Source organism: Danio rerio, chromosome 14 (assembly GCF_049306965.1).
Source record: "Danio rerio strain Tuebingen ecotype United States chromosome 14, GRCz12tu, whole genome shotgun sequence".
Lineage (NCBI taxonomy): Eukaryota > Metazoa > Chordata > Actinopteri > Cypriniformes > Danionidae > Danio > Danio rerio.
In genome coordinates this window covers 4,787,642-4,815,000 of record NC_133189.1, presented here as the reverse complement: position 1 = coordinate 4,815,000, position 27,359 = coordinate 4,787,642, and the positions used below count along the sequence as shown (strand labels likewise).

At 37.5% G+C, this 27,359-nt stretch overlaps 1 protein-coding gene across 5 annotated transcripts in view; it reads left to right on the top strand.

The window, feature by feature from the left end:
* The window catches only part of guf1 (GTP binding elongation factor GUF1), a 365,280-nt gene extending 339,207 nt beyond the window's left edge, over positions 1 to 26,073 (top strand). The window contains exons 1-17 of one of the 5 annotated variants that reach the window (XM_073922460.1): positions 1 to 346; positions 3,159 to 3,270; positions 3,383 to 3,531; positions 6,105 to 6,185; positions 8,097 to 8,174; positions 8,466 to 8,549; positions 9,871 to 9,935; positions 11,605 to 11,742; positions 13,846 to 13,985; positions 16,941 to 17,064; positions 18,339 to 18,471; positions 20,348 to 20,491; positions 22,314 to 22,447; positions 22,515 to 22,616; positions 23,681 to 23,800; positions 23,886 to 23,922; positions 25,456 to 26,073. The exon at positions 1 to 346 is cut by the window's left edge and continues 32 nt beyond it. In XM_073922460.1, the coding sequence (XP_073778561.1) occupies positions 164 to 346; positions 3,159 to 3,270; positions 3,383 to 3,531; positions 6,105 to 6,185; positions 8,097 to 8,174; positions 8,466 to 8,549; positions 9,871 to 9,935; positions 11,605 to 11,742; positions 13,846 to 13,985; positions 16,941 to 17,064; positions 18,339 to 18,471; positions 20,348 to 20,491; positions 22,314 to 22,447; positions 22,515 to 22,616; positions 23,681 to 23,800; positions 23,886 to 23,922; positions 25,456 to 25,584 (1,953 nt within the window). In that variant the 5' untranslated portion in view covers positions 1 to 163 and the 3' untranslated portion in view covers positions 25,585 to 26,073. Of the gene's footprint in view, positions 347 to 3,158; positions 3,271 to 3,382; positions 3,532 to 6,104; positions 6,186 to 8,096; positions 8,175 to 8,465; positions 8,550 to 9,870; positions 9,936 to 11,514; positions 11,743 to 13,845; positions 13,986 to 16,940; positions 17,065 to 18,338; positions 18,472 to 20,347; positions 20,492 to 22,313; positions 22,448 to 22,514; positions 22,617 to 23,656; positions 23,801 to 23,885; positions 23,923 to 25,455 lie in introns of all 5 variants that reach the window. The other 4 variants (XM_068213293.1, XM_009307691.4, XM_068213292.1 and 1 more) reach the window with 4 other exon arrangements.
* The last annotated feature ends 1,286 nt before the right edge of the window (positions 26,074 to 27,359 follow it).

Here is a 27,359-nt window from a genome sequence, read left to right as displayed (position 1 = left end):
TGTCACACTGGAGCGCACAATCGAGACCCAACTGTTTCTAATCACTGAATGATTGTGTATTTTAATGTTACGATTCTTTTTCGGTCGGAAAAGATCAAAATGCAATTTAACGTCATAACATCGCTTCTATGTTCATGAATTACATGCCATTGAGTTGGTAGAGATGATGTCTCTATTGAGACCCCACGGGCTCTTTCTGCCCTTTATCAAACGCTTGACAGATATTAAAGTATGCCGCGTTAAACGCAGGTCTCAGGGCTGCACCTATAACATTACAGTAATCAGACACAGGTGGATGAAGAGCCTCGGTTCTGTCAGAGACCTCAGCTCATCTGCGACTGAGAAGGTAAATGTGTTGATTTAATTTGTTTACAGAACTATAGATTGAGGTAAAAGTGGTATTAGTTGTCAGACATTCTTTTTTTCTTATTAATATAATGGCAGAAAAGTAGTCTTTGCTAATACTAAATAATGAAATTAGATTAGTAGGCAATGACTATTAAAGTAGAACATTGTTTACAGTCAATAAAATAGTGCTAAAGTTGTTTTGAGGTCAAACTATAGAGGTAAAGTTGGTTTTATATTCGCACATTCGTTCATTTAGAAGTCTTTATGTTGTTTACCATGTTACTTTGAATATTCAATCGGAGTTAGCATGCAAGTATGACTCGAAAACAACATTAACACTGTTTATTTGACTGAACAATGTTGTACTTTGATAGTCATTGGCTGCTAATATGATTTCACAATTTAGAGTTTGCAAATAACACTTTAATAAAATTATAATATCAAGGGGAAAGTCTAAATGTGCGAATATAAAAACAACTTCTATTCAACTTGCGTGCTAATTTAGATGAATATTCAAATTACGATGGTAAACAATAATGGGAGCATGTCACAAGTTGTCACTGAACCAATGTTCGAATATAAAACCAACTCTACCTCAATAACCATAGTAGAAGCAACCGGCTGGAAACATTAGTATGTGAAAATTTCATTTAGAAGATTCTGGCTTCAACTCCTCAACCTCCTGCTGACCTGCAGGTACCAGCGCTAGTGGATGCTGCTCTCTCATTGGCTGTAGGCGATCGCCGATGTTATTTTTAGTCAAAAAACATTTTACACGGCATGATTTGAATCCAGATATTCAGCACGCCAAATATCTCACGGGCATCGGCGACTCATCGGCGATTCTCTCAGAGGGCGTCTTTGATAGTTCATTCTGTGTGATTGTCGCTCACATGCACGAGCACCGATTTGTAGGGATGGCTGACGTGAAACTGACGTTTCGACACAGTGTCGAGATCCCGAAGCGCAAGTGTTTCGAAACACTGTACCGAAGCATGATCCAAAACACCCAGGTCACGTGACTAAAGTGTTTCGAAACACTTGGTCACGTGACAAAAGCGATTCAAAGCATTGATAATTTCAGAGGCGTTTCAAGACCCGGAGAATCTGCATTTGACTGGCATGATCTTCATTACGTTTCTGTCCTGTATGGCCTAGTGGACCGTGCGTGTGCACTTTGGTACTGTATTTTAAATTTATTTTGGGTTCGAATGTCGACTATTACAAATACTCCAAAATCATGATTTTATGTATTTTAATCATGTTACTGTTTTATGGTGTAGCCTAGATAGGATACAGCTGCGGATACACCATCAATTTAGCATCATTTTTGTAACACTGTAAAACAATAATTCATATTTTTACAGTACTGTGATGGGTTTAGGTTTTGGATAGACGTTAATAAAATGCAATGGGAAATTTAATTAATAATATAAATAAATATTGTTAACTTCTGGCCACAACTGTATCTGATCTAGTAACAACCCTGTTATATGAACAAAATACAAATTTATTTACAAATTTATTCGTATGTCAGAGCAATGTTGAAACAAAACGATACAATAACAAAGCATTACCAACTGGTAGTAAAGCATTTCAATACAATTGTGCCAGTCTGGATTCGAACCCATTATTCCCGCATGATAGTCACTTACTCTAACCACTCGACTAAACCATCTGATGATTCAAGGCTACAAAGTAGGGTTTGATACATCAATTTGCTCAACTGTTCTTTGCTGAAGCTGTTTCAGTGAAATACAAATAAAATGACCACTAGGTGTCACCGTAGAGTGGTGTTTCAAAACGTTTCGAAGCTTCGACACATTTGCTTCGATAGTTTCAGTGTTTCACGAAGCCTCGCTTTGCCCACCACTACCGATTTGCCTGTGATTGCACGCATTTGTCGCCGATTTTTCAAAACCTGTCGGCGAGTCAAAATCGGGGCTAAAATCACGCAGTCTGAACTCGGCATTAGTCCTGTTTTCCCGCATTTAGCTCCGCCCTCTTTTGAAAAGAGCACAATCTCATTTGAATATAAAGCGACAGTCACCAAAACAGCACAACCTTGATCAAAGCTTAAAAGGGGGAGTTTCAAAGAATTATACAACATTATTTGTGTAGTATTTTGAGCTGAAACTTCACAAACACACTCTATAGACACCAGGGACTTATTTTACATCTTGTAAAAAGGAGCATAACAGGTCCCTTTTAAGTTCATAAAAAAATAATAATAAGTAACCCAACATTGTGTTTGCTGGGCGACGCAGTAACGCAGTAGGTAGTGCTGTCGCCTCACAGCAAGAAGGTTACCCGGAGGAAACCCACGCGAACGCAGGGAGAACATGCAAACTCCACACAGAAACGCCAACTGAGCCGAGGTTCGAACCAGCGACACAGCGTTTCTGTGTGGAGTTTGCATGGTCTCCCTGCGTTCGCGTGGGTTTCCTCCGGGTGCTCTGGTTTTCCCCACAGTCCAAAGACATGCGGTACAGGTGAATTGGATAAGCTAAATTGTCCGTAGTGTATGAGTGTGTGTGTGTTTGGATGTTTCCCAGAGATGGGTTGCAGTTGGAAGGGCGTCCGCTGAGTAAAAACATGCTGGATAAGTTGGCGGGTCATTCCGCTGTGGCGACCCTGGATTAATAAAGGGACTAAGCCGACAAGAAAATGAATGAATGAATTGTGTTTGCTCATATTTCGTTACAACATCCCAGCATTGTTCGAGTAAATGGCGATTTATTCCCTTTGTAGATGCCGCTTTTCTTAACTAATGCATCTGGAGACTGGATTTGACTTATTTTCTTTTGCAGGAGACTTTCGACATGTCAAAGTTTCCTGCGGAGAGAATTCGAAACTTCAGCATCATAGCTCACATTGATCATGGCAAGAGCACTTTAGCAGACCGACTGCTGGAGATGACAGGTGACCCCCTTTTTTTTTTAAACAACCATCAGTTGAGTTTTGATAGCTTTCAGTTCATCAGATGTCTCTCTCTTCTTTTTAATCTTTTTTTTTTTGGGGGGCGTCTGAGCAGGAGCCATTGCAAAGACGGCAAGCAACAAGCAGGTTCTGGATAAACTGCAGGTGGAGAGAGAACGAGGAATCACCGTTAAAGCTCAGACTGCTTCCCTTTTCTACCAGCACCACGGACAGACTTACCTGCTCAATCTCATCGACACACCGGTGAGAACAGAGATATGAACATCACTGGTGGCGGAGTGATCTGAGGCCTGTTCCACGAAGCCGGATTAGCTTGCAAGTAGGCTTGGGCGGTATCCAAATTTTGATACTGTCAAACCTCCTCCTTTTTTTTACCCCGGTATCCGGTATTACCATGCATAATAAAAAAATTATGACGTAAGGTTCAGACAGCATTACCAAACTGTTGGCTTGTGCCTAAACCATTCAGATACTGAATACCGTATATGTGACCTTAGGTTCACGGTCACCTGTTTGTCTTGTTCGTATTAGAGATCTGTGCAGGACGCTCTCTCTCATTCATACACACACACACACACACACACACACACACAGAGAGAGAGAGAGAAAGAGAGAGACGCACAGCACTACGCTCTCTCTCTCATTCACACACACACACACACACACACAGCATCCACACGGATGCATGCGTGCTCGCTCGCTCGGGAGCGATATTGTTAGAATGCGCCTACGCTCCCTTTCAAATTGCACCAGAGTTACCGACCGCTTCCACGATTTATTCGGAAATTCATTCCCGCACCACAAGAAATCTGGTCGGGTCCTGTGGTACAGCAGCGGGAATGCAGACCTCTAGTTCGTATTTACCTTGTCTCCCTTCTCGTTTGGAAATACTGCCAAAACTGCAGGTCACTTGGTGCGCGACTCGCCACCTCTCCCTCTCTTTCCCCCTCTCTCTCTCTCTCTCTCTCTCTCTCTCTCTCTCTCTCTCTCTCTCTCTCTCTCTCTCTCTCAATTCAATTCAATAACTGCTTTATTGGCATGACAAATGTTACAAATATATTGCCAAAGCAGTTATAAAGTAACATACATATATAATAAAAAAACAGTACACACAGTTAAATAGTAGTAGAAAAAAAAAATAAGATGATATTTCTATATAATAATTAAATAAAATATCAACAATACATCATATTACTCAATATACCACATTAATATTCAATATATTATATTATTATTCATAATATCATATTATTCAAACAAATCAATACAAAAATAGATCAGAATAAACTGTTCATTTAACAATCAACATTTTAGGATAAAACAATAATAAAAACAATAATAATCTGAATATTTATAATAATTCATTTCTCACCACCTCTCCCTCTCTCTCTCCCTCCCTCCCTCTCCTCCACACTGTCTCGTGATGATAATCACGCATACGCATTTGTAGCATTGTAATAAATAATATTTAATACTTGTCTCCTATTTAAGTGCATTGTTTTTTTATGACGGTATAACGGTATTGAAACTGACACCGTTGCTATTTTTAGATCCCGAGGTATACCATATTACCGTATTACCGCCCAAGCCTACTTGCTGGCCAGTTATGTTTTAGTTTAGTTTGTACTAATTCTGGGTTTTAGGTACCATGAAGGTAGTTCAGTTTAGCTGCTCCATAATACCATACTACCAGTTTATTTGTTGTTTTTTTTGTATTGTTTCTAGAGAAACCAAATATTGAATGAAAAGCAGTGGGTGTGGCTTGTGTTTTCTACTGCAAGCTGATTGGATGTAGTGAAGTCGACAATTCATTCAGAGAGATGAGGAAAAGGGTTTGGGGAGAGTTATTACAACCTACCAAACTCCTCCACCTCACCATTTCTGTTTGTTGTATAAACTGACCATTGAAGGGGTGTGGTTAAGTATGTTAGCCCCGCCCCATACCGCAAACATACGCAATCTGAGAATTTAACTGAAAGCAAACAGAAAGTGCATTTTCAGATTTTAATTTTAGATTATAAGGGCAAACTATTTATTTTTCTTATTGTCACGCACAGATGAATTGTTCACCACAAAACTAGCAATGTGAGCTAGCAAAACCAATAGGTTAGTTTTGATTACATGTGTACTTTTAATAAAATTTTACAGCTATTTTTAAACAGGTTTCTCATGGAAACTCCACAATGAAGCTAATCCAGATGCATCACACCCTAAAATTTAGCCTGGGATATGTTGTTTTTGGAATCCCGCTAGCTTAAATAGCATTAGCATTCAATTAGCCAAATTAGGTTAGACCGACCAAATTGCATTAGCTTTCCCTCCATATTCATCCTCTCAGAACTGTCAGTTGGAGGGGTGTGGTTAAGTATGTTAGCCCCGCCCAATACCCTCAGATAGACCTAATCTGAGAATTTAACTAAAAACACCAGGAAGTGCATTTTTAGATTCCAGTTAAAGATTATAATGGCAAACCATTGTTTTTTTTTTATTAATGACATACACTGATGAATTGTTCTGCACGGAACTAGGAGTGCGAGCAAACAAAATCAATACTTTTAGTTTTGATTTCATGTGTGCTTCAAAGTCGAGCTGTCTTCATGTTGTGTAAAACCCAAGATTGGTGCAGACTTAACTGAAACTTAACTGGCTAGCTAGCTAATCCAGCTTCACAGTACAGGCCCCAGCGGAACTAAAGCATTTATGTCATTGTTTTGCATTATTTTTTATTATTTATGTCTTCTGTGTTGATATGTTGTATGTTTTGCACTTTTAACAATAATAAAATAATTAAAGCTTTTACATAATTGGATTTTTAGGGCCATGTTGACTTCAGCTATGAAGTATCGCGGTCTATATCCGCATGCCAAGGAGTTCTGCTTATTGTAGATGCAAATCAGGTAAAACACTTCATGTCTGACATGCTTCTATTATTTGCTGCTTTATAGGAGTGTTTCCCAACCCTGTTCCGGAAGGCACACAAACAGTGCACATTTTCAACAACTTCCTAATTAAACACACCTGAATCAACTCAACAGAACATAAGAAGAGACTCCAAAACCTGGTGTTAATGGGTCAGATGAGGGAGACATCCAGAATATATACTGTTGGTGTGCCTCCAGGAACAGGGTTGGGAAACACTGCATTATACTGTACATTCGGATGTTTGGGGGGGTTTTTTCATTTATTTTTTTATTAATAAATGCACCCATCAATATTTGTTTGTTTGTTTTTTAAGCATTTCACTGTATTTTAGGTTTGTTTGTTAGTTTAGTTTGTTTTAGTTAACATTTTTCATATGTGCTTTAGTCAGATTTATTAATTTCTGATATTTTTATGTTTCTCTTTAACATTTCTTAAGCTGAAATAAAATACATTTTGGTACTTAGTTAGTTGCCAAGCCACAATTTATTTGATTAAAAAAAAAATTTAAAATTTTTTTTCTAGATAATAGTTGATATTATGATATATAATATTTTGTTTGAGTCTAATACAAAAAAAAAATTAAAAAAAAAAAAAAAATATATATATATATATATATATATATATATATATATATATAAATATATATATATATATATATATATATATATATATAAATATATATATATATATATAAATATATATATATATATATATATATATATATATATATATATATATATATAAATATATATATATATATATATATATATATATAAATATATATATACTGTATATATATATATATATATATATATTTTTTTTTTTTTTTTTTTTTTTTCCATTCATTCACATCTGCAGCTGACGTCAGAACAGCACAAGCCATTACTAATTCACCAATGTCACTTTAGAGCTAGTATTTGAATGATTCTCTATAGCGTAATGTGTAGCGGCGCTTCTGGTGTATGATCCCCTTAAGGTGATGACAAAACAGCAAATTTTGCTCTCATTTTAGGGTTATAAGGCTGAACGTGACATGAAATGCCATCCGTCTACAGAGATTTCTCACCAGACTGCTGTTGTGTTTGCGATAAGGAGGGACAAGGCTGAATCCAGCTTCTTATTCGCAGCTTCTTATTGACTCTATCCGGTCCACCTTAAACCCACGAGGCTTCCGTTTTACAGCTTTTTAATTTGCACTCAAGAGAACACACTGAGCAAGGGCTTATTATGCGGTTCTGGCGCCATCTTGTGGATAGACAGCTTCAATCGCCACCGGCGAGCTCTCAGAAGTTGTAAATATTTTAAAATAGGCACTATTCCTACAAATAAACTGCATAGTTGCAATCTGAACAACTACATTCTGTACCAGTATTTGTCGAACTGTAGCCTGCTTGTTGCTGTTGTGGGTAATACACAAAGGTGAAGAGGCCTTTGTGTGATGTTACTGGCAAAATATCGCACGGCTATCAGCCAATCGGATTCAAGAACCTGACAGAACTGTTGTGTGTATATATATATATATATATATATATATATATATATATATATATATATATATATATATATATATATATAAATATATATATATAATTAAATATATAATTATTATATAACTAAAGAACCAAACCACGGTTGTCTAATGACTTGCCTAATTAACCTAGTTCCGCCTTTAAATGTCACATTAATAGAAGTGAGTTATTAGAAATTAATTACTATATCTAAAATCTTCTCTTTGTTAAACATCACTCAAAAGTATTTGGAAAAACAATTAAAACTTTACAGAGGGCGTAATCATTTTGCCTTCAACTATAAATACATGATGATTATGAAAAGATTTTATAATGACTTGTACAACAATAATGTATTGTTTTATTTCAAAATTACAGGGAATTCAAGCCCAAACGGTTGCCAATTTCTACCTGGCATTTGAGGCTCAACTTGCAATCATCCCTGTAATAAACAAGGTAGACATGTTCTTCCATTTCCTCTAAACACAGTCAGTGTTTTATATGTACTGTCATTTTAGATATTTTATACTTAGAAAAGCCGTAAATGCTTACATGCATGTATTAAACTTGAATTTAATGTTATAAATGTCAGATGTTATGATAGTCCTCATCTAATAAAGTCATTTTAATAGTGAATTGATGCTTATATTTCCTCGACTTTAACCATAGCTGCTCCAAATCCTAAATGAATCATCAATTCCTTTATCTTTTGTCATTTTAAAGATTTTTTTTCCTTTAAATTTTCAGATCGATTTGAAAAATGCTGATCCGGAGCGAGTGGAGAAACAGATCGAAACAGTCTTTGATATTCCAAAGGAAGAGTGCATCAGGGTGAGCTCTACTCAAACATCTCCTAAAGGAATAGTTCACCCAAAACTGAGCATTCTGTCGTCGTTTACTCGCCCTTCACTTTTTGCAAACCTCTTTGTCTTTCTTTCTTCTGTTGAACACAAAAGAAGATATTTTGTAGAATGTTTGAAACCGGTTACTATTGACTTCCATAGTAATTGTTTTTCCTACTATGGAAGACAATGGTTACCATTTCAGTCACTAACATTCTTTAAAATATCTTCTTTTCTGTTGAACACAATAGAAGATACTTTGTAGAATGTTTGAAACCGGTAACTATTGACTTCCATAGTAATTGACTTTCCTACTATGGAAGACAATGGTTACCATTTTAGTTACTTACATTCTTCAAAATATGTTGAAACCGGTAACTATTGACTTCCTTAGTATTTGTTTTTCCTACTACAGAGTTTAATGTTTACTTATTTCAAACATTCTTTAAAATAATCATATTTTCTGTTGAACACAAAAGAAGATATTTTGTAGAATGTTGAAACCGGTAACTATTGACTTCCATAGTATTTGTTTTTCCTACTATGGAATTCAATGTTTACCTGTTTCTAACATTCTTTAAAATAATTGTATTTTCTGTTGAACACAATAGAAGATATTTTGAAGAATCATAGACAATATTAACTATTGACTTCCATAGTATTTGTTTTTCCTACTATAGAAGTCAATGGTTACCGGTTTCTAAAATTCTTTAAAATATCTTCTTTTCTGTTGAACATGAAACAAGATATTTTGAAGAATGTTAGAAACCTGTTACTATTGACTTCCATCGTATTTGTTTGTCCGGCTATGGATGTCAATAGTTACAAGTTTCAAACATTCTTCAAAATATCTCCTTTTGTGTTCAACAGTAAAATTTAAACTCAAACAGGTTTGGAACCACTCAAGGGTGAGTAAACGATGAGTAAATTAAACATTTTGGGTGTTCTATTCTTCTCTTCAACTGCATTTTATTACATTTTAAAGGATTTAATTATTCTTGCTTAAAAAAGGGATAAAGTTGCAAAGAGAATACAGTGGACAAAGTCTAAATATTTAGAGTGACATTTCAGCATTTTTTTAAATTTGTCTGTTTGTCTGACAAGATTTATTGGAAAATAAACAGAATGATATATTATTTTATTGATATTTTATTCTTCTGTAAATCTTGGTGGTTGTTATTTCATGCTCTGATTATCAGAGAAGTAAATTAAAGCTTTTTTGATACCTGAAGACCCCTTTACTTGCTGTTTTTGAAATGCAGATATCTCTATTCTTTAAGATTTTCATACATTTTTATTTATTTATTTAGATTTCTGCAAAACTGGGTACAAATGTGGAGCAAGTTCTCCAAGAGGTGGTCAAGCGGATTCCTCCGTGAGTATCACTATCACTTTTCTCCACAAGAGGTCACTGTTTGTTAGCGGATAAGATCATCTCTGCCTTCATAACATTATATCACACTATTTATATTATTAGTATGTATAGTAATTGTTTTTTTAAAGCCATTTCAGCATCAAAGGCTAAATTCATTGCAAACGTAAAGCTAATAACATTTACAATATTATAATACAAATGTAATTTCAGTTAACTGTCCACAACCATTTAGCAAAACTATACACGTATGCACATAAAAAAAAAAAAAAGCATACCGTCAGGCCCGAAATCATTTCTACTAATTCAACTTATTGTTCAAATGTAAATAAGAGCTGACAAATATTTATTTTCCACAATGATGCCTCTTGAACATTCCCTTATTATCTTTTGGGAGTGTCATTTCCAGTCATTTGCTGGTTGAATTAAAGTAACTTTAAGTCTGAATTGGCAAGGGGTATGCTTGACTATAGAAGAAACATCAGCATACAGTAATGCCAATTACATAAAACCGTTCAATTTGATGTTTGACTAAAAAATCATAACGCTTTTCAAGGACAAAAATGATTTAATTACACATTAATGCACATTCTGAGTTGGTGTGTTGCCTATTTTTAAAGCAGCGAGTTAAAAAAACAGCAGTACTTATTTTAATTTTAATTTATAAATGTCTTTACTGTCATTTTTGATTATTTAAATTGTTCTGGCTGTATAAAAAATAATAATGTCTATCATTAAAATATTTAACATTGGCCCCAAGTCTTTGAACTGTAATGGATAACACAAACAAAATAACCATCAATTTTTATTTATACACACATTTTTTTTTTTGCAGCTTAGTCCCTTGATTTATCTGGGGTCACCACAGCGGAATGAACAGCCAACCTATCCAGCATATGTTTTACACAGCAGATGCCCTTTCAGCTGCAACCCTGTACTGGGAAACACCCATACACCCTCATACACTATGGGCATTTTAGTTCATCAATCCACCTATAGCGCATTTGTTTGGACTGTGGGGTAAACCGGAGCACCCTGAGGAAACCCCCACCTACATGGGAAGAACATGCAAACTCCACACAGAAATGCCAAATAGCCCAGCCAAGACTTGAACCAACGGCCTTCTTGCTGTGAGGCGACAGTGCTAACCACTGAGCCACCATGTTGCCCACATATCAATTTAATTTTATTGTACTGTTAACATAAAAGTTCTACAAAGCAGGCTTTATTTATTAAATTATTCATTCAATTCATGCATATCACCTCTTAACGTTTGGCTTTTATACTGTTGAAATGAAGTTTTAAATATCCGCCTGTGTGTTTATGTCATGTGACTATATGTAAAGCACTTGTCATCATGAGAGGATGGGAATTTTTACAGGAATTTTTAGCTTTGTTTTGGTAAATCTTCATGTGGTTTCTTTAAACAGGCTCCGCTGCATTCCCTTCATAACGTCTTCCTTCATAACTTTGCTATTTTAAGCACGCTCTGAACATTGCGCACGAGGGACATCATTTTTAATTCACGGAGAAAAATGCCATTTGTTGTTTTAGTGTCGTGTGTTTTTGTGATGGCGCGAAGTTGATTTGTTTCTGTCTTCTTCAGTCCAGCAGTGAGAGTGGAGGATCCGTTTAAAGGCCTTGTCTTTGACTCCACCTTCGACCATTACAGAGGAGTCGTGGCCAACATCGCTCTGTTCGGTGGACGGGTGTCCAGAGGAGACAGAATCGTTTCTGCCCACCTGGGAAAGTCATTTGAGGTCAATGAGCTGGGCATCCTGAGACCCGACCAACACCCCACAGAAACACTGTGAGAGTCTTACTCTGACCATTACAGCTGTGGAGAAAAGTCATTTGGGGAAAAAAATTGGAGATTTTCCAAATGCGGCACTATTTTGTGCTCAGTTTTTGCCAGCAGATGGCACTGCATTCTTTACAAACAGCCGTACTCTGCTTGCATCCAATTCCTCACAAATACCGTTTTAACCTAAAATAATCGCTATTAAAGTTAAGATTACTGTTTAAAACTAGCATTGAGCACCCTCTTCTGTTTTAAACTAGCCTAAAAGGCCCTCTGTTGTTAATAAAAGTAGCCTACACTAGCATAGAATGTCCACTGCTGTTAAAGACTAGCCAATGAGTTGGGCATTCTGAGACCCAACCAACCCTCCACTGAAACACTGTGAGAGTCTCACTTACACTGACCATTACAGATTTTCCAAATGCGGCGCTAATTTGAGCTCATTTTTTTTTACCAGCAGATGGCGCTGTATGGTTTACAAACATACTCTTCTTGCATCCACTTCCTTACAACTACCACTTGAACCTAAAATAATCCTTATAAAGTTACAATTTAGGTTTGAGCAATTACAAGATTGTTTATAGTGAGCTGTGTTTACACTAGTCTTGTTACAAAAAAACAACTTAAATGCTCACGGGGAAGAGTGCTTTTGTATTCCATTAAAGTCGCATGAGTGTACAGTTAAAAACTAGCCCAGAGCGCCCTCTGCTGTTAAAAACTAGCTTAGAACACACTTTGCTGTAAAACTAAGATAGAGTACCTTCTGCTGTTAAACATTAGCCTAAATCAGCCTAGACTACTGTTTTTAACAGTACAGGGTGCTCTGGGCTAGTTTAGGCTAGTTTTTATAAGTATAAGGCACTCTAGGCTGTGCATTATGCTGTTAAAAACTACCCTAAACCAGCCTAGAACACCCTCTGTTGTTAAAAACTAGCATAGACGGCCCTCTGCTGTCAAAAACTAGCCTAAACTAGCATACAACACCTGCTGTTAAAAACTAGTCTAAACTAGCCTAGAACACCTGCTGTAAAAAACTAGTCTAAACTAGCCTAGAACACCTGCTGTTAAAAACTAGTCTAAACTAGCATAGAACACCTGCTGTAAAAAAAAACTAGCCTAGACCAGTTTAGAGCACCCTGTGCTGCTGAAAACTAGCTTAGAATGCCCACTGCTGTTAAAAACTACTCTAAACTAGCCTGAAGCACACTCTGTTATTAAAAACTAGCCCCAGACGCTCTCTGCTGTTTAAAGAACTAGCATAGAGCACCCTCTTCTGTTAAAAATTAGCCCACGCTAGCATAGAGCACCCTCTGCTGTTTAAAACTAGTCTACGCTAGCATAGAGCACCCTCTGCTGTTTAAAAACTAGCCTTTGCTAGCATAGAGCGTCCGCTGCTGTTAAGAAACTAGCACAAGCTAGCATAGAGGGCCCCTCTGCTGTTTAAAAACCAGCCTCGAGCGCCCTTTGTTGTTTAAAAACTATCATAGTTTTTAATTTGCTGCTAAAATCTAGCCTAAACTAGCCTCGAACACCCTCTGCTGTTTAAAAACTAGCCTAAACTAGCCAAGAGCACCCTCTGCTGTTAAAAACTAGTCTAACCTAGCCTAGAGCGCCCTCTGCTGTTAAAACTAGCCTTAAACTCCCTCTACTGTTTAAAAAATAGCGTAGAGCACCCTTTGCTGTTAAAAACTAAAAAATTACATCATTGCCCCTGCTGCAGGCATGGTATGGCATAAAAGTTGCTTGATTATTATGTCACAATGAGAATTTCTATTCATACGGGCCTAGAAAATAGCAACTTTTCACGCTTGAAATAGGAAAATTATTTAAACCCTTGTTGGAATATTTTGTGCGAGATGCTAATGGTCTAATCCGATTCAATGATTTATGCTAAGCTAAGCTAAAAAGTGCTCCCATTACACAGAGGTCGGCTGGATTCAAGTATGGTAAAACTCAACAGCTTAACTCTAGGAGAGCTGTAAAATGAGCCTATTTTCAAAAAAGTGCAGTGTTCCTTTAAATGTTTTGTATACACCCTAAGAAGAAAGAGGTTTTCAGGTTTCAGACAGCTGTCAGTTTCACTAGTTTAACCTTTGACCTCTTTGCCCTCAGGTATGCTGGGCAGGTGGGTTATGTGATCGCAGGGATGAAGGAAGTGAAGGAGGCTCAGATCGGAGACACGCTTTACCTCCATAAACAGCCAGTGGAGGCGCTGCCGGGGTTCAAACCAGCCAAACCCATGGTATTTGCAGGTGTGTTTCTAGAAGCAACCCCAGGTTATACTAAATCTAGTAAAGTATAGTGTTTATTTTTGCAAGCACACATTGTTATTTGTTAAGTGAACAATTAATCTGTGCAAGTTGAAGAAAAAGAGGTTGATTTGGTAATCTTTAATCTAAGTTTGATCATTTGGTTCTGCTTTTGGATTAACTCCTTCTCTGATTGTCACTTTGACGCTTCTTAACCACGCTCTTCTTACTGTTAGTTTGCGTAGAATGTAAGTATGTGTAGAAGAAAGAAAGCTCCGCCCCCCTTCTCACTATTCAGTTTTAGTTGGAAGTACATGAAAATACAGGAATAAGGCCTCAGCAACTTCTGATTCATGCAGACTTTGAAGTCCACATGAACCAGAAGCTGCCATCTTTTTTTTATTGTGATGCAGTTCCTCGAGAAATTAAATATTAAATGAGAAAACAGTGGGCGTGGCTTGTTTTTTCTACTGCGAGCTGATTGGATGTAGTAAAGTAGGCATTTCATTCAGAAAGCTCAGGAAAAGGGTTTGGGGAGATTAATTACAATCCTAACAGACTCCCCCTCCTCATCAATTCTGTTTGTTAAAGGACACATAGTTTACCCCTTTTTTATGATTTAATATTAGTATTAAGGTTCTTCTGAGTGTGCCAGTTTAGGTTGTTTAAAACAGTTCAAATGTTTTTATTATAATGTGTTAAAAAGTGTCATGTTGGGGGTGTGTACACAGCTCACTGTTTTAGGGGCGTGTTGCTTCACCTGGAATTTAGTTTCGGCTTCCCGTCCAACGTAACAAGGGGGCGGAGCCAAGAGCTCCCCTGCTCTTTGTTTGCAACAGACCGGCAGACTGAGAGATGGAGCAGGAGTGAGAGGATCAGCATTCAGCCGTGCATGTACGACTCGGACACAGACCAAGCACAGACTACAAAATCATTTGTGTCTTTGTTTAGTTTTACAGTCAACTGTGTGCTAGAGCTGTGCAATATGGACAAAATAATAATATTGCGATTTTACGAACGAATATTGCGATTGCGATTTTATTTGCGATTTTGGCAACTGTTTTTGCTTTTTCAAACAAGCTACATACATTCTAAATGCATTCGGTGCACAAGAAGTGCGTAACAAAACTATTGAGTCAGTAATTTCTTTGTGCCGTTTTGACCCTTTCCCATAAGGCACGGCGCTTGCAAATGCTTTAACAATGGATACTAGTTTAGTCTGTTTGAACTGGCTTTGATGTGTGCTTTTATTTGTTTCGATGGACTTTGTCGACATGCATTGTTAATGCAGTTTTTTATGACACTGTTTTAAGTGTTGAATCAGATTTGTAGTATTGCTCCGTTTTGTTGGAATAATCATTTCACATGTCTAAAAAAATTGCCTTGCTCTGTGACACATCCTCTCTCCTGAATCAAAAATACTCCAAAATGACTGTCGTTGAATTTCTCCTTGGCACCAAATCATTTTTATTTTGACCTGCTTCCATATTTGATGCTCTTTCCTCCTGCTCGCCTATTCGGTTCTCCCACTCAACTTCATCATGCGCAGAGTGAGCTGGTTAACATAATAGCTATATTTGCACGGTGCGCTACATCAGCTCTGATTGGTTAACATATTAATATCATGCGCACAAGAACATATTCTGAATAAAATTCTAAATAAATTAAAAGATAAACATTGCAGCCTTTTGCGATTTACAAATTGCGTGTGCTTAAGTTGCGATTTTTTTTTTTTTTTTTTTTTTTGCGATTGCGAATAATTGCACAGCCCTACTGTGTGCTAGTTTCTAGTGCCGAGGTTGCACACCGAGACTAATAACCACGCACACTGAATTAACTTTGACTGAGCCACCGAATGCACCGCTCTAAGCCCTTACACGGCACACCAGACACTCTCTGTGGCGCGGCAGAAACATGAAGTGTCCCGAATCATCGCGCCACGCATTTTAGAACTCTAAACACAGGTTTCCATCAGGGCACACACAACGGCGCCCCAAGTCGGCGGTCGTCCGCAGCGCCCAGCTGTCGACTTGAAGCGCCGTAGAGTACAACCCGACAGAAACCCACGCCCAGAATTCCAAAATGCATGGCGCTGCGTCAGCATCACGCCACGCAGAGCAGAGCTTCTGGTGTGCGACCTGCAGGCAAGTTTGTTATTTTATTTCCAATGGAGAGACGCGCACATAAGGCAATGCGCTCGCACTTTTTCAGCTGCACCTAGTTAAGATCACGGGGAGCTTCTGTGAACGTGAGAAATGCAAACAGCTGAAGTTTAAGGTAGACGTAATGAAAAGTACACATGTTTGCAAACCTACCTAAAGGTACAACTAATAATTCCGATTAGAGCGATAATGTGGAGAATATTGATCTTGTGTTGAGCCCAATGAGCCTTACATCTAAAAATAGAGCAAGTGATTTCGCTTTGACTCACTGAGGATTGACAAACTGAGGATTAGGTGATGCGAGCCTGTCAATCAGTATTGGTGGGCGGGGTTGACCGCACTCCTACGTCAAGTTGCGGTCGTTCTGAAAACCGCTCCAATCGGTCCATTCCTCCATTGGTTGTTTTTATGTTGTTAAATTGAAAAAAAAGCAGTGGGTGTGTTTATATCACCCCAATAGGATGTTCAATACATGTCTGTCCAAACAGCTTAAAAAGTAGATTTTTTTACCATAGGTGCCCTTTAAAACCGACCATTTCAGGGGGCGTGGTTAAGTATGTTAGCCACGCCCTATTCCTCACAGAGAGAAACTGACAGGAAGTACATTTTCAGATTTCAATTAAAGATTACAAGAGCAAACTTTTTTTTATTATTAATAATGACATACACAGATAATTGTTCACCGCAAAACTAGCAATGCACGCTAACAAAATCAATATGGCTAGTTTTGATTTCATGTGGACGTTAAGGGTTAGAATTACAGTGAGTTAAGTGTAGAGTTGTGTAACTCTTTTAGGCATGTATCCCATGGACCAGTCTGAATATACAGCCCTGCGCAGCGCTTTGGAGAAACTGACGCTCAATGATTCCAGCGTGAGCATTCAGAAAGACAGCAGTCTGGCTCTGGGGGCCGGATGGAGGTATGTACACAAACACAGGCAGATCAGCTTCAGTTTAAACTATTGTTTTAACCCTTGTGTTATTTTGGGGAATGTTTTCATCTTCTATGGGTTGCTGTTGGGTCTTAATTTGGCCACAACTTTCTCTGCGTCTGCGTACATATTATTTAAATATTGATATTTTTCAAGGTACTAGTATTCAGCTTAAAGTGTGATATAATGGCTTGACTAGGTTAATTAGGCAAGTTGGGGTAAAAATTTCTGTGGACAATCGAAAACAAATATTGCTTAAGAGGACTAATAATTTTGACCTTAAAATAGTTTTTAATGTAATGTAATGTGTATTTATATAGCGCATTTATTGTGTATGGCCATACACCCAAAGCGCTTCACAGTCATGAGGGGGGGTCTCTCCACACCACCACCAGTGTGCAGCATCCACTTGGATGATGCGATGGCAGCCACAGGACAACGGCGCCAGTGCGCTCACCACACACCAGCTATTGGTGGAGTGGAGGGACAGTGATCGAGCTAATTCGGTGGAAGGGGATGATTGGGAGGCCATGATTGTGAGGGCCGATAGAGGGACTTTGGCCAGGACACCGGGGTTACACCCCTGCTCTTTCACGAGAAGTGCCATGGGATTTTTAATGACCACAGAGAGTCAGGACCTCGGTTTAACGTCTCATCCGAAAGACAGCGCCCACTGACAGTGTAGTGTCCCCTTCACTTTTACTGGGGCATTAGGAATCACACAGACCACAGGTTGAGCGCCCCCTGCTGGCCTCACTAACACCACTTCCAACAACAGTGTTCCCTAGTGGGCTCCCATCCAGGTACTGACCAGGCTCAGCCCTGCTTAGCTTCAGTGAGTAACCGGTCTTGGGCTGCAGGGTGACATGGCTGTGGCAATAATATTTAAACTGCCTTCATTTTAGCCATAATAAAACAAATAAGGCTTTCTCCAGAAGAAAAATATTATAGGAAATACTGTGAAAAATACTTTGTTCTGTTAAACATCATTTGGGAAATATTTAAAAATAAATAAATAAATAAAAATCACAGGAAGGCAAATAATTCTGACTTTAGCTGTATATGCAAAACAAAAAAATGTGTAAATATATTTATCTGAATCAATACTACAGTTTAATTCAGTGGATGTTTTCATCCTGAACATAACGAAAGGGTAGTACATTTTAACAATATACAAGAGTTAAGTCCACAGCTCATTTGAGATTCTCACTTGTAAAATGAAGGTATACATTTCTCTCTGTCTGTCTATCTATCTCTCCCAGGCTGGGTTTTCTGGGTTTGCTGCACATGGAGGTGTTTAACCAGCGTTTAGAGCAGGAGTACAACGCATCTGTCATAATAACAGCACCAACTGTACCATACAAGGCTGTGCTGGCATCTGCCAAACTCATAAAGGTGAGAATCTGTGGCAATTTGCTGAAAAACAGATCCTTTGGGTAGCAACTCACTGCATAAATATCCCAGAATGCCTAAGAAACTGTAAAACTGTGTGCTAACAAAACACCCAAAATTTCAAGTCCTCACCCAACACACAGTATTGTTGATTGTGTGTAATATTAGCCGTTAAAATGTGCACAGATTTCTGCCTCCTTGCATAAAATCCCCAAAAGGAATAGTTCAAATACAGAAAGACAAATTTTCTCACTATTTACTCAAGTGGTTCCAGAACCGTTGAACAATAAAGAAGATATCAATGGCATCCATTGTAGGACAAACAAAAACTATGGAGGTATTTTTATTAAGGCGTAATGATCAAGGAACTTCAGGTGTAATGATGTTTTGCAGCACATGAAAATGGTCCACAGCTTGGTAACAGCGCTGTGTAATATCATTGTCCCTGCTGCAGCCATGGTACTGCTGCAAACTTCCTTGATTATTACGCCTGAATAAGAGTATAGTTCCTATATATATCAGCCTAGAAAATCCCAATATTTTGTTGGTTGGAGCACTTTTATCTTAGCTTAGCATAAAACATTGAATTGGATTAGACCGTTAGCATCTCGCTCAAAAATCTAAAGTTTTTATTCTGGCGTAATGATCAAGGAACTTCAGGTGCAATGATATTTTGCAGTACTTGAAAATGGTCCCCAGCTAGGTAACAGCGCTGTGTAATATCATTGCCCTTGCTGCAGCCATAGTACTGCAGCAAACTTTCTTGATTACTACGCCTGAATGAGAGTATAGGTTCTAGATATATCAGCCTAGAAAATACCAACTTTTTGTTGGTGGGAGCTTTTTTAGTTTAGCTTAGCTTAGCATAAAACATTGAATTGGATTAGACCATTAGCATCTTACTCAAAAATTCAAATAAAAAAAGTTTTCATTAAGGCGTAATGATCAAGGAACTTCAGGTGTAATGATGTTTTGCAGCACTTGAAAATAGTCCCGAGCTAGGTAACAGCGCTGCGTAATATTATTGCCCCTGCTGCAGCCATGGTACTGCAGCAAACTTCCTTGATTATTAAGCCAGAATAAGAGCATAGTTCCTAGATATATCAGCCTAGAAAATCCCAATATTTTGTTGGTTGGAGCACTATTATCTTAGCTTAGCATAAAACATTGAATTGGATTAGTCCGTTAGCATCTCGCTCAAAAATCTAAAGCTTTTATTCTGGCGTAATGATCAAGGAACTTCAGGTGCAATGATATTTTGCAGTGCTTGAAAATGGTCCCCAGCTTGGTAACAGCGCTGTGTAATATCATTGCCCCTGCTGCAGCCATGGTACTGCAGCAAACTTCCTTGATTACTACGCCTGAATGAGAGTAAAGTTCCTAGATATATCAGCCTAGAAAATACCAACTTTTAATTTTCTGTTAGTGGGAGCACTTTTAGCTTAGCTTAGCATAAATAAATGAATTAGGATAGACCATTAGCATTTCCATCAAAAAATCTAACTCTAGAGAAGAGTCAAGCTTTAAATAGAAAAATTGTCAAGTCTTTTTTTTTTTTTTTTTTTCTTTGAGCGAGATGCTAATGGTCTAATCCGATTTATTGATTTATGCTAAGCTAAAAGTGTTCCCACCAGAGCCGGTAAAACTCAAATATTTAACTCTTTGGTTGACTTATAAAGTGAGCATATTTCCAAAAAAGGGAAGTGTTACTTTAAGAAGGTCTTTTTATGCAACTGGGCACTGCACTTGAAATTTCTACCAGAAACAATTGACTATCCGGGTAACTTTTGAATATCGTTTAGTGTCGAGCCTGACTCAGTAAACACACACTTAAACATTTAGAATGAAGAACAGATTAAGTAGTGTGTTTGTTTTTTAGGAATATGGTGAGGAAGTGATCACCATCATCAACCCTGCTCAGTTCCCTGATAAGTCGAAGGTGCTGGAGTATCTGGAGCCTATGGTGACGGGAACCATCATCACTCCGGACGACTTCACTGGGAAGATCATGACTCTGTGTCAGGTGGGATCCTTCTGGATGACTGCTAAAGGCTCTAATACACACCAAGCGACTTTAAAAGTTGCTGGCATGTATCTAGAATGTTTATCATGTTGCTAGTTAGTAATTTAAGTGGTTTTGAACACAATCTTCACACAGAAGCACATCTTGTTGCTCTGAGGCATTTAATAAATGAAATCTGTGGTGTAAAATCTGTCAAAATATCAAACACAAAACTACTGGTAAAGAAATCCCTGTTTGCTCTAAAATCTGTATTCTTGGTCTTTTCCCACCTGCCTTATCGCCGAAGTCATATGAACAGAAGTTTATAAGTCTGTGTCTACTGCATGCGAAGCGCCTGATTGCCATTCACTGGAAAATTATTCATGCTCCATCTTTGTCACTCTGGTTTAAGGAAATGTCCTCATGTATAGCAGTGGAAAGGCTCACTTATTTAATCTAACAATAATTGCACATTCTACAAGATTTGGGACTTCTTCCTTCATTTTTTAAATAAGAGTGGACTGACCGTTGAGTAGTCCCAAACAATGTGACTGTGTTAATATGTGTTTGTAATGACTAACTTTAATATATTTTTCACTTTCATTGGAATGCATATGTTGAAATGTCAATGTCTTAATGGTGTTTATTTATTTATTTATTTTTAACAAAATCGCCCACTTTTTATTTACATTTTTATTATAATTTTAGTTTATTTTTTATTATTCATTCATTCATTTTCTTGTCGGCTTAGTCCCTTTATTAATCTGGGGTCGCCACAGCGGAATGAACCGCCAACTTATCCAGCAAGTTTTTTTATGCAGCGGATCCAGCCGCAACCCATTTCTGGGAAACATCCACACATTCACACACACACTCATACACTATGGACAATTTAGCCAACCCAATTCACATGTACCGCATGTCTTTGGACTGTGGGGGAAACCGGAGCACCCGGACGAAACCCACGCGAGCATGAGAACATGCAAACTCCACACATAAACGCAAACTGAGCCGAGGATCGAACCAGCGACCTTCTTGCTGTGAGGCGAACGTGCTACCCTCTGCGCCGCCCTAGTTTATTTTTTATTTTCTATTTATTTGTTTATGTATTACTTTCCTTGCATGAGAATACATTTTTTTCTTTTTTTATTTTAATAGCGGCATGGGGCGGGTGTTTTTTGATTGGTATTTGGTTGTATGTATCACATTTTTCTGAAACAATAAAAGCAAATAAAATATATATATTTAATATATATAAGTCAGAATTATTAGCCCCCTTTTGATTTTTTTTTTCTTTTTTTAATATTTTCCAAAATGATTTTTAACAGAGCAATGAAATTTTCACAGTATGTCTGATAATATTTTTTCTTCTGGAGAAAGTCTCATTTGTTTTATTTAAGCTAGAATAAAAGCAGTTATTAATTTTTTTTTTTATATTTTTGGGACAAAATTATTAGCCCCTTTAAGCTATTTCTTTCTCTCGACAATCTACAGAACAAACCATCATTACACAATAACTTGCCTATTTGCCCTAACCTGCCTCGTTCACCTAATTAACCTAGTTAAGCCTTTAAATGTCACTTTAAGCTGCATAGAAGTGTCTTGAAAAATATCAAGTAAGATATGAATTACTGTCATCATGGTGAAGATTAAATTAAATCATTTTTTTTTTTAAATATTATGCTCAGAAATGTGCAGAAACAATCTTCCCTTCATTAAACAGAAATTGGGAACAAAAAAAAACAGGGGCGCTAATAATTCAGGGGGGCTAATAATGTAGACATGTTTGTTTGGAGTTTTGCTTTTGTAATGACCCACAATGCACTTCTCTGCCTTATTTCAGGGTCGCAGGGGCATTCAGAAGAACATGGTCTACATTGATGACCACCGGGTGATGATGAAGTACGTTTTCCCTCTAAATGAGATTGTGGTGGACTTTTATGACCAGCTCAAGTCCATGTCATCAGGATACGCCAGGTGAGCACATCTCCTTTATGGCATTATGCTTTACCACATTCACTTCACGCTCTCTTATTTACTCTAGTTTTGATTATGAGGACGCTGGATATGAGGCCGCTGATTTGATTAAGATGGACTTTCTACTCAACGGGCAACCAGTGGAGGAACTCGCTGTTATCGTTCATAAGTAAGTTATTTGACCTCATACGGTCCAATCACAGTTTATTGTATATGTAGTGAGGTAATTCAGCCAGGGGCGCCGCTGGGGGTGCGGGTTATACTTAGGACAATTCTAAGGGCCCATGCCCTGTAGGGGCTATTATTAGGAGGCCCCAATATTCAATTAATTTCTTTTATTTTCGGCTTAGACCCTTTATTAATCAGGGGTCACCACAGTGGAATGACCCGCCAACTTATCTAGGATATGTTTTACTCTGCGGATGCCCTTTCAGCCGCAACCCATCACTGGAAAACACCCACACATTCTCATTCACATACATACACTACAGACAATTTAGATAACAAAATTCACCATGTCTTTGGACTGTGAGGGAAACCGGAGCACCCGGAGGAAACCCACGCGAACACGGGGAGAACATGCAAACTCCACACAGAAATGCTAGCTGACCCAGCCAAAGCTCGAACCAGCGACCTTCTTGCTGTGAGGCGACAGCACTACCTACTGCTCCACCGTGTCGCCCATGCACACACATATATATATATATATATATATATATATATATATATATATATATATATATATATGTATATATATATTGGGGGGGCGACGCAGTGGGTAGCACTCTCGCCTCAAGGCAAGAAGGTCGCTGGTTCGAGTTTGCATGTTCTCCCCCGTGATTGCGTGGGTTTTCTCCACGTGCTCTGGTTTCCCCCACAGTCCAAAGACGTGGTATAGGTGAATTGGGTAAGGTAAATTGTCCGTAGTGTATGTGTGTGAATGAGAATGTGTGGGTATTTCCCAGTGATGGGTTGCAGCTGAAAGGGCATCCTCTGTGTAAAACATATGCTGGATTAGATGCCGGTTCATTCCGCTGTGGCGACCCCAGATTAATAAAGGGACTAAGCTAAAAATAAAATGAATAAGTGTGTGTGTGTGTGTGTGTGTGTGTGTGTGTGTGTGTGTGTGTGTGTGTGTGTGTGTGTGTGTGTGTGTGTGTGTGTGTGTGTGTGTGTGTGTGTGTGTGTGTTTGGTAATAATTGACACAGGCTCTGGTTTCTCCTTATCTTCAGAGATAAAGCGTACAGTTCGGGCAAAGCCATATGTGAGAGACTGAGCAATTCCATTCCCAGACAAATGTTTGAGATCGCAGTGCAGGCCGCCATCGGCAGCAAGATCATCGCTCGAGAAACGCAAGTGATATTCTGTGCACACTTATTATTACCAAGAAAGTAATGTCAAAATTAATACACCTCTTAATCTGTCTCCCTCATTTAGGATCAAAGCTTTCCGAAAGAATGTTCTTGCAAAATGTGTGAGTATATCTCCTCATATCAAAGAAAAAAAAAAAAAAAAAAAAAAAAATATATATATATATATATATATATATATATATATATATATATATATATATATATATATATATATATATATATATATGATTTATTTTTATAATTTATTTATATTATTTTTTTATTGTTTTTTTTTTAAGAAGAAGAAGAATGTAGAATATTAGTTGCTAGCACAAACTGACTTCCATAGTAGAACAATAAATAAATAAATAAATAAATAAATGAAAATATTTTGAAGAATGTTAGTTGCTGGCACAGATTGACTTCCACAGTAGGAAAAATAAACAAAAATAATATATTTTGAAGAATGTTAGTTGCAGACACATTGGCTGCGTCTGAAACTGCCTACTACTCAGTAGGTACTGCATTTGAATTTAAATGTAATACTCGGCCGTTAGTAAAGTACGTTCTATACAGTATGAATGTGAAAAGTATGAATGGAATTCGGATGTACTCAGAATGTTGGCTGGCACGCATTGACTTCTATAGTAGGAAAAAAAATGAAAATACGATATTTTGAAGAATGTTAGCTGCTGGCAAATATAGACTTCTATAGAAAAAAAAGATGTTTTGAAGAATGTTTTTTGCTGACATGCATTGATTTCAATATTACAAAAGAACACAAAAGAAAGATAATTTGAAGAATGTTGGTTACTGACACACACTGACTTCCTCAGTAGGAAAAAAAAATAAACAAAAAGAAAGATACTTTAAAGAATGTTAGTTGCGCTCACAGATTGACTTCCACAGTAGAAAAAAAAAAAAGAAGAAGATATTTTGAAGAATGTTGGTTACTGGCACACGTTGACTTCCATGGTAGGAAAGAACACAAAAGGAAGATATTTTGAAGAATGTTAACTGCTGACACAGATTGACTTCTACAGTAGGAAAAAAACAAAACAAAAAGAAGATATTTTGAAGAATGTTGGTTACTGGCACACGTTGACTTCCATGGTAGGAAAGAACACAAAAGGAAGATATTTTGAAGAATGTTAACTGCTGACACAGATTGACTTCTACAGTAGGAAAAAAACAAAACAAAAAGAAGATATTTTGAAGAATGTTGGTTACTGGCACACGTTGACTTCCATGGTAGGAAAGAACACAAAAGGAAGATATTTTGAAGAATGTTAACTGCTGACACAGATTGACTTCTACAGTAAGAAAAAAACAAAACAAAAAGAAGATATTTTGAAGAATGTTGGTTGATGGCACATATTGCGCTCCATAGTAGGTAGATTCATTTTGCTCATACACACTGCAGTGTACTATTGGGCGACAGGAAACAAAACGTTTATGAATTCTTTAATGAGCAAGTACAGAAAGAGGGTTTAGTTTTGCAGTGCAAGTCGAGTTAAAGTTTACGTATCCTTTGACACAAAATATTTAAAAGAAATGCACATTTCAAAGCTCTTCACGGGACCGTTAAAGATCTCAGACTTTCTTTTTTGTTTTTTATTGGATGAACTGCTGATTCGTTTATCTTTATTTCCTAGTACGGCGGTGACATTACCCGAAAAATGAAACTACTCAAGAAGCAGGCTGAGGGAAAGAAGAAAATGCGGCGCATTGGAAACATCGACGTCCCAAAAGACGCTTTCATCAGTGTTCTGAAGCGGAAGTAGTTCATAATCATCAGACATTAAAACTCCGGCGTGTTCGTGTCCATAAATCAAGCCTATGGACAGAACGGGGAGTGATTTAGAAACGCTTTATAGCTTCATATAACTAAGTGATGTTATTCTGGGAACCCACAGCAGGTTTTGATGGATTAATCTTCATGGTGGAAACAACACTGCAGTTCTCGCAGGAGCAGAGACTGCAAGCTAAGGGGTTTTCACTGGAGACGTTTAGACTGAGCGAATGCAGAAGTCATTGGCGGAACTCCTTTACTTTGAAAACATTTATTTTATTTTCATCAACTGCTGAGGGAGTCGCCGTGAACGTAAAGCTGAAAGCAATCCAGCTTGGGTTTGTTGAAACATTTCTGAGAGTTTGAGGGAAAAAGTGCTGCGTCTAAATGAATAGTCCACCTAAAACGTGAACTAAACGTTTACTTTAAAATTTTCTGAGTCTGTTTCTGCTGTTGAACACAAAAATAAGATATTTTGAAGAATGTTGGTTTCTTTTAATGCATTGACTTCCCTTCTAGGAAAGAACACAAAAGAAGATACTTTGAAGAATGTTAGTTGCTGGCATGCACTGATTTCCATAGTGGAACAGAACACAAAAAGAAGATACTTTGAAGAATGTTACTTGCTAGCACAGATTGACTTCCAAAGTAGGAAAAAAACAAAAGAAGATATTTTGAAGAATGTTAGTTTCCCCGACACACATTGTCTTCTATAGTAGGAAAAAAGAAAGAGATTTTGAAGAATGTTAGTTGCTGGCACACAATGACTTCCATAGAAGAAGAGAAGGAGAAAAGAAGATATTTTGAAGAATGTTACTTGCTGGCATGCATTGACTTCTATAGTGGAACAGAACACAAAATAAGATATTTTAAAGAATGTTGGTTGCTGGCACACACTTCCATGTTTCCCAGTGTTGGGTTGCGGCTGGATGGGCATCTGCTGCGTAAAACATATGCTGGTTGGCGGTTCATCCCGCTGTGGCAACCCCTGATTGCAGTTTTTCTCAGTCGCTTTGGTGCATTTCTCACAACACCAGTGCATTTCTGCACAACAGTTAATGCATTTCTCAAAACCATTAGTACAAACTGCAAAACCTAGATGATAACCTGCAAAAGCGCATCACATGCTCAAAATGGATAGTTCATTCTTCAAAACCAAGTATTGATGTCAATCAAAGTGTCAGTGACACCACTGTTTATGAACAAGATAGTCAAATGGCTTAGTCATGTTTTCATTATGTCAGTTTACTCTGTACATTTTTTCAATGCAAAAAAAGTCATATTTTGGTGAAACTTCATAAAAAAAATCTAAAGATAGTACTAATAGCCAATTGAAAACTACAGTAAAGTGAGACATCACTGCATTTAGTGAGGTATCGGAGTACAAGACACTGAATATGTGTTTCACATTTTTTTCCTGCATTTGCTTTTTACAATTTTAATTTTTTTCACGGCATTGTGCAGATGAACAAACACACCCTTATTTACAACTAACATAAACTCTCTTTAGGTAGAGCTGTGCACATCTGTAAACAATATTGCAGAACATATTGGAACCAACATACATACACAGGTCTGTAAATCATTCATGAAACTGAAGACATTTTCAGTAAAATAAAGATTTAAACATTTTTTATAAAATTAGCTTGCAAGATTTTGACAACTAGTTCAACATTTTTGTATGTAATGACTCAGGTAATGAAATGAGGACTATTAGTTTTATATGGAATGACTATTCAGCATTTACAAGTTTAGTTCATGTTGACT